A 7599-nucleotide genomic window follows, 5' to 3' on the forward strand; every position below is an offset into this window, starting at 1 on the left:
TAATTATGTTAATTATTAAACATAAAAAATAGAGGGATTTGACCGTGACCTAAAAAATTTCTATTGTTTATCACCTTTTTTTTTTTTTTTTCTGCAAGGTCCCCAAAATTTTTTCCTTATATATTATAAATTACCTAAAAATTTTATTTTCTTCTATTATTAAACCTCAATAAATAGAGAAATTTAATATTAGGACCAAAATATTTCTATATTTTATATATTACTTTTTTTTTTTTCTCTCTCTCTCTCATCTTTATTGCATGAGCGTATACACACATATATATATTACTTCTCGTTATCATTATACCAACCATAAATATTATCCATTGTACGTGGTGGGACTTGTGAAACTTAATATATTTTTGTAAGAAACCTATTATTAACTTTTATTTTATTTATTTTTTATTCCTCACATATTTTTTTCTTCTCTCATTATAATTTTTTTATTTTTTATTTTCATCTCTCCACTCCTATAATTTACAACCTCACTTCGTCACAAGATTTTGAATGAACTTTTATTCTATTAAATAATTTTTTGGAGTATTGAACCAAAATCTTCAAAATCAGTTTATATTGTTCTATAACTTCAATTAGTTTATAGTTTTATTAAATTTTGTTATTACAAAATTATTTATTTTGTTTGTAAGTTATTATCATTTTTATTTATATTGTTGAATATATCTTCTAGAAAATACATAATCAATTAGCTAACGATAGAACTAGAGATTGAAAAAATTTTACTACTATGCTTAAAAATTACAAAACAAATAATAAACATATTATTAGCATGAACATATGAGTAGACTCTATTAAAAGATCATTTTATTCTTTTTCGCCTAAGGCCCCTAACTATATTGAGCCGCCCCTAATTATATTGAGTTGCTTGATAGCCAACTAACACTTGATCAATCAAACAGCATAAAAGAAATAAATATGCCATATTAAAGTAGAAGAAAAATAGACTAAGAATAGGTGTTTCTCATCCACAGGGGATAACAATTTCCTGTTGTTCCTTGTATTGATAGAATTTTACCACTGTCAATGATGACTTTTCAACTTCACTAATATAGTAGTGAAACGACTGAAACAGTTATTGGAGAAGATTTGGGTCCATCTCAAACACCACAGAAAATCTTTACGCTGGATTGATGAATTTTATGTCCTTGCTCTGTTTTGAAGAATTTGAGATATTTCGAATATTCATAGGGCTTGAAGCGTAACGGGTGTTCTTCGTCCACTAATTTGTCCGGAACTTTTATAATATAACCTTCTGTTGGGGTTAAAAACGGCCTCGTCGTTGAGTATCTCGTTTCATTTTCGGTCAACACAACCCGATGAATCGGAGCTTGCACACGTCCATTCATCCATGCCTGCAAGTCGACAAAATTGACTCCTAAATTCTTAGAAATGTCATAATGTTGGTTAATATGAATATTGTAATTTATTCATATCATTTGATTTTTGTGTCACAATAAACACTTACATGAATGATTGTGGAACCTAAAATAACCTGAAATACTTGCACACTATACATTCTTATACATCTATTAAATTTGTTTTATTTATTTATTTTTTTAAATAATACATTTATCAACAACATTTTTTTTTTTTTAACAATATGTAGATCTAAACGTGGTCCAATATATATTGACCAGTTGAGAGCCCTTCGGTGAATCTGTTTTTAACTTTATATATAAGATCAACTCTGAGAGTCTTGGTCGCCTTTAAGTTATGAGTATATATGTTTCATTGAGCTGATCCATCTTTGTGACTTGTTTGGTTATAGAGATAAATTCCAATAAAAAAAAGTACGTTTCATTGAGTGTTCAATTTAATTTCTAACAACAAAATACTTGAAACGAACTTAAAAATTCAGGGCTAATAGTATTTCGAGAATTGTTTTCAGAAAACACCCTTATTTGAACCTCTCTTTTTTGGAGTGTCAACTTACTTTTTTCTTTTTCTATGGAGCAAGTGAAGAAACTAACCTGTAAAGAGTCTCCGGGCATGACAATGAAAGAGTCCCGAGAGGGTTTCACATTGATCCATTTTCCATCTTTGCTTTGCACCTCTAACCCATCTACGTGATTCTGATGATGCAGCATGGTCAAGAGGTTCTTGTCAGTGTGAGGTATCAGCATAATCTTGCTCTCCATATTTTCAGGCGCTTCATACTTCATAACCCGAAGACCGTATCGGGACGAATCTATGTGTTCATCGCAGTATTTCTCAACACCAAAGCTCTCCAAAACCATCCTCCTAATCATTTGATCCAATTCAGACAGTTGCTTTGAGAAGGACCCTACTGTTTTGCTGCCAAATGAAGAGTATGCATGTGATCATAAGTAATCTTCTAAAAAAACAGTTTAAACTTTAAAAATATAAAAGTGGTTTTTATTTTAGGGATTATTACATATAAGTGTTGTTAATGATTCATATTTACCATTTGATGGAGTCAAAGTCTCATAATTTTGAAAAAATAAAGACATGAAAAAAGGTACCACATTTAGGCACATAGGTACCACTTTTTGTGCTGCACAAAAAGGTGGTACCCGATACACAAAAAATGGTATCTGATGTACAAAAAGTAGTATCTGCATGTACAAAAAGTGATACATATGTGTCTAAAAGTGGCACCTCTGTGAGAATGAACAGTATTTTTTCATGTCTATGTCAACATTTTGGTCAACTCTATTTTTTCTAAACTATGAGACTTAGACTCCATCAAATGGTAAATATGGATCATTAGCACCATTTATATGTAAAAATTTCTTAATTTTTACTAGGTTTTCAAAGAAAAATTGTCAAAAAAAAAAACAAAAAAAACAAAATTTCAAGATCCCTTGGAACACACAATAACTGACAACAACAATGACGGCCATGACGACAACAACAAAAACTAATTAAATTTACGTACTCAAAGCTAGGTTTCCTTCCGGCCACAAGAGATTAGTGAAGCTTCTAAGATTTTCGGGGATGAGTACATCTTCGATACCTATGGTCTCCCAGGATGCTCTTGATGACTTGCCAGTGTAGCCAGTACCGAATGGCGGATTAGCAGAGGTTGTTCTTGATTTTGTTTCCAAAGGAAATTCAAACATATCTTCTATTGCACCAAACATGGATTTTTGAAGCTCGGAAGGGACTTTGTCGAACAAAGCCTCGAAGCCACCATATTCTTGGAGTGCTTGCTGAACCCGGGCTCTCACCGAGTCCCACTCAGGAGTGCCCGGCTTTAGCTCATCTGAAAAATCTATGACAGGAAGAAGAACTTCGGACCCCATTGTTTTCTTCTTTCTTTGGCTGAAGCAGCTAATTTTCCAACCACGCAAATGTTGACAAGTATTAAGATGTGGTATAGCTTATTTATATAGGGTTTTAATTTATGTTCATGTTGCATGGGGACAAATGATGCATATGTTGCACTGACAAGGATGTTATAACATATTCGGCATACAGTATTGCAAAACTATATTTTTACCGTATGTTAATTTTGTTTGCGCATTGTAATTACAAAACATCATGTCTATCTCCAATACACACACACAAAAAAAAAACAAAGCATCATGTTTCGGACCAAACGAGGGGAGACAACTTAAAAAAACATTGCATTGGCGTCAAATATATATATATATATATATATATTGATGTACGCTTTAGGGATACCTGAATCATAGAGAATCTTGAAACCATTTGGATTCCAGAAGATCCCATCCGTAGAAAATTATTCAATAATCAAAACTCACAGGCTTTAACTAGTGGCTTTTTATTTATTTATTTATTTATTTATTTATTGTCAAATTCTTCGCTTAAGGCCTTAAAGTAGTTCTACAGGGAGATTGTCAAATATTTTAGAATTTTTGTAATTTGAGGTCTAAAGGACCTCATATTATTTTGAATTTTGATACTTAATAGTTTTTAGTGATTAGATTTCATATTATAATTTTTAGAGATGCATGAATTTTGAGCTTATTTTTAGCTTTCCTTATTTTATTAGTTTTTTTAATTTTAATTTTTGGGTACTAAGGTAAGTCCGGATGTGTTTAAATACTTCAAATATGAAGGGGGGAAAAAAAAAAAAATGTATAAGCTGTCCAAAGGAGCCGATTTTTAAAATAAAAGAGTGTTTTTTGAAAACAGATTTTTTTGTAACTTAATTTTCATAAAACAGTTTTCAAAAAATTGAACTGAGCAGGGTTTTTTTTATACAATTTTCAATTTTTGAATAACAAAAAATTGTTTTCATATTTACAAAACAGGTCATTAATTTCTCTATGCCACTAGACAAGGGGATTCTTTGGTGGGGTCCAATGGATCGAGAAGCTTCAAATGTAGTTGTAGCTTTCCATTAAAACTTGATACCTATGCTATATATATATATATATATATATATATAAATATATATTTGTACTTTCTAAATTGCTGTCACACTTATAAATTATACCATGGACGGCGTCACAGGGATAAATTCTGAACACGAATCTAGTGTCCTGTGATGGCACTAAGTCAGAAATATGAATAACTTTTCTCTGAATTTCTAACTTAGCTCAGCTAACTCATACTTGCTGCCTAAAACACACAGCAAGTAAAACACTCTCACACACAAGTATAGTTGCAAGAATGTAAAGACAATAACACCCACGATTTTACAGAAGTACAAGGCTTCTAACTTTTTACTATTATTCATAAAACAGTACAAGGAAAGGCCTCAACTTGCAGAAGCATACAAGAGTCTCTCACAACACAACTCTGTGTCTCACTCTCAATCTGCCCTCTCTACAGAACCCATATTAGCAATATATAGGCAAACTCTCAAAACCGCTCACAACTGCCCACTAAAGTGGTGGATGAAACCCCCATCCACCTAGGGTCATGTTGACACCCACTAAGTGTGCCAACACTACATATGTAGTTGAGAAGCCCAACTACTAGCTTGTTGGCATGCTCTGCTCATGCCATGTGTCCACAGGAAGTTGCACTCAGCATAGTGGAAGAAACCACCTCCAACTACCTGTGTGTTGTCCTCTCAAATCTATGCCACATGGATGGGAAGTTATTCAGCACACCCCCACTCCCCACATGAGTGGGAAGTGCTAGTAACTTCCCCCAACCAACTGAGCCCACTTAGTGGAAAGTGTAACTTCCCCCAACCAATTAAGCTCACTTAGTGGGAAGTGTTAGTAACTTTCTCCCAACCAACTAAGCCCACTTAATGGGAAGTGTAACTTCCCCCAACCAACTAAGCCCATTTAGTGGGAAGTGTAACTTCCCCCAATCACCTGAGCTCACTTAACCATCTTCTGTAACCATAAGTCATGTCTGAGTCCCTGAGCCAACCTTGCACGCTGAGCCTTGCCTACCCCCACTGCCTTGTGCCCATGTCCCTGACTTGACTATACCACACGTCCATGACTTGTGTGGTCCATGCTTTAAGCAACATCTAAGCTAACCTTGTGAACTTAGCCCGTGCCAAGCCCACTAATCTGCACTCACACATAAATGTCTCAAAGTGCACGACATCCAAATCGAGTGCCGTCTGCGTCAACCATCTTTTATGGACTCAAAGTACTTCCCATAAAGATCCCGAGCCAAAACTCCAAGCTTCACTTTTTCGCCATATTTATGAAAATGCCACTGGGCACCCCTAGTGCACGCTGACAGCATCCCATGGCTGTCAGGGGGCTTGTCAAGGTCCAAATCCCGTAACAGACGGCCATTATTACCAAGTTAATAAATATATTAAAATATTCTTTATCTTGTTTAATTTTTTTAAAAATAATTTAGTTATTTTCCAAGGTAAGAAATTAGAGTTTTGAAATTGAAATTAGAGACTAAACTTTTTTCTAATTCTATTAATTTCATTTCTAAAATTTCAATTTTATACAGCCGAAATATATTTTCTGAAAATTGTGAATCTAAAAATTATTTTCTATCTTTTGAGTTTTTTTTATAACTATTTCAAGATAACTGAAATAAACAAAAGTGCTAAATCTTTAGGAAGTTTCTTTGTTAGGACGTAGTGCACAAAGGTTGATTCCGCGGTTTGTTATAAAATAATCCTAGCTCTTTAAAATTCTTATGAGAAATTCCTTTCCAAAAGAGCTAAAAGAAAAAAGAAAAATAGTAAAATTAAACACGCAAGTCTTTTTCTTTTCTTTTTTTCCTTTTCTTTTTTAGGTAACTAAATATTTTAATGAAAAATAAACACGTATGTCGGTGATGAATGTTTAAGATATCATATAGTTCTGAAAAACGCTAGCTAATTGAGGCACAACTTGAGTACGGGAGGTTATACTTGAACTTTGAAAAACAAAAAGAAGAAGGGGGTTTTAAGACAATTAAGAAGTATGTAATGCAATGCAGAGGCTTTACAGAGTGCGAATATTGACTCCAAAAAATTGTTTTTCAATCTAGGATTTTATTTATGTAGTGTTGTCAAAGTGAATTTCCTTAGTTTTACGTTTAGTTTGTTATTAATTTAGGTATAATTAAGAGGAGTTTATTTTTATATATATATATTTTCCTAGAGGAGTTTATTGCACTTTATTATTTTATTTAACAAAAAAGTTAACGTTTTATTGGTATTTGTTCAAATCTTTGTATCACCACCCGGTACCTTTCTTTCAATGGTTCATAAAATAAAATTTACATGTGGAAGGGAACGAATTTTCCATATTTTTCTCGTAACCCAATCAGATTTTCTTCATATCCCTCCTAGAGTTTTCTCCTTGTTATACGCTGAAGTGTCAAAAATGGAGGGAACAAAAAGTGAGAAAGAGGTGACGGCCGACTAAGGTAATTTAAGCAATGGGGTACTTTTGAAATTTTATAAAACAAAACCAATTGACGTTATTGTTGTTTGGTGAACTATTTGTTTACAAATACAGAAGCCTAAAAGTGGAATCACTCTCTAATTTTTTTTTTTTTAAAGTAACCAAAATCAAAACCTTTACAAAAAAAAATAAAAGTAAAAACCCCATATTCAATTATTCATATTGGATATGTGAGAAAGTGCGCTTGTGACATCAACAACAAATATTATTAATTTGGATCAATTATTACAAAAGGAATCTACATTTATAATTGTGAGACAGTTAAACTTCATCTATTGAATGAGACGGATTTTATGTGTGTTAAACGAGACTTATTGCTTGTTAAGGATTGAGCTGGTATGGGCCCGGAGTAGTTACCCTAGACAATGCTGGCCCATCATTATTATTTATTTATTTACTATTATTATCATTTTTACATTTTTTTCTTTTATTTTCTCTAAACCCTTGACCAGGTTGGCAGTTTAGACCCAAACCTTTTAGGATAAAGGTAGACTAGATTGTCCTAGGGCTTCTACCGGATTGTCTGCTTATCCTCCATTAACGACTTTGAAGGTCGTTAATTGCAGTTATTAGTTTGTGTTTGGGTTCTGAGCTGTCCCTTCTTTTGGGCTGAATTTGGGCTTATTTTTTTGTCTCTATATGGGCTGTTTCTTGGCCAAAGGCCCACATTGTACTCATACTTTTCATTTATATCAATTGATTAAATTTCCAGGGAAAAAAAAAAAAAGGCAGACCAGATTTGTTTTTTTCTGTTCTTCTTTTTCTT

At 33.0% G+C, this 7599-nt stretch overlaps 1 protein-coding gene across 1 annotated transcript; it reads right to left on the reverse strand.

The window, feature by feature from the left end:
- Positions 1-1115: 1115 nt before the first annotated feature.
- On the reverse strand, positions 1116-3284 carry LOC132279384 (probable 2-oxoglutarate-dependent dioxygenase AOP1). Its single transcript, XM_059781344.1, has 3 exons — positions 2914-3284; positions 1989-2313; positions 1116-1370 (listed from the first exon to the last, which is right to left on the reverse strand). Exons 1-3 carry the CDS (start codon positions 3282-3284, stop codon positions 1116-1118), a joined length of 951 nt encoding a protein of 316 aa, XP_059637327.1.
- Between the last annotated feature and the right edge of the window lie 4315 nt (positions 3285-7599).

This window comes from Cornus florida, unplaced genomic scaffold (assembly GCF_030987335.1).
Source record: "Cornus florida cultivar Cherokee Brave unplaced genomic scaffold, ASM3098733v1 CherokeeBrave_3.0.0_Hap2_Chr01, whole genome shotgun sequence".
In the NCBI taxonomy this organism is placed as follows: Eukaryota; Viridiplantae; Streptophyta; class Magnoliopsida; order Cornales; family Cornaceae; genus Cornus; species Cornus florida.

Coding starts and splice junctions, on each gene's coding strand:
- LOC132279384 (XM_059781344.1), bottom strand. CDS start 3,284: ATGGGGTCCGAAGTTCTTCTTCCTGTCATAGATTTTTCAGATGAGCTA. Junction 2,314..2,913: donor GGAAACCTAGCTTTGAGTAC/GTAAATTTAATT, acceptor TTCATTTGGCAG/CAAAACAGTAGGGTCCTTCT. Junction 1,371..1,988: donor TGCCCGGAGACTCTTTACAG/GTTAGTTTCTTC, acceptor GTCGACTTGCAG/GCATGGATGAATGGACGTGT.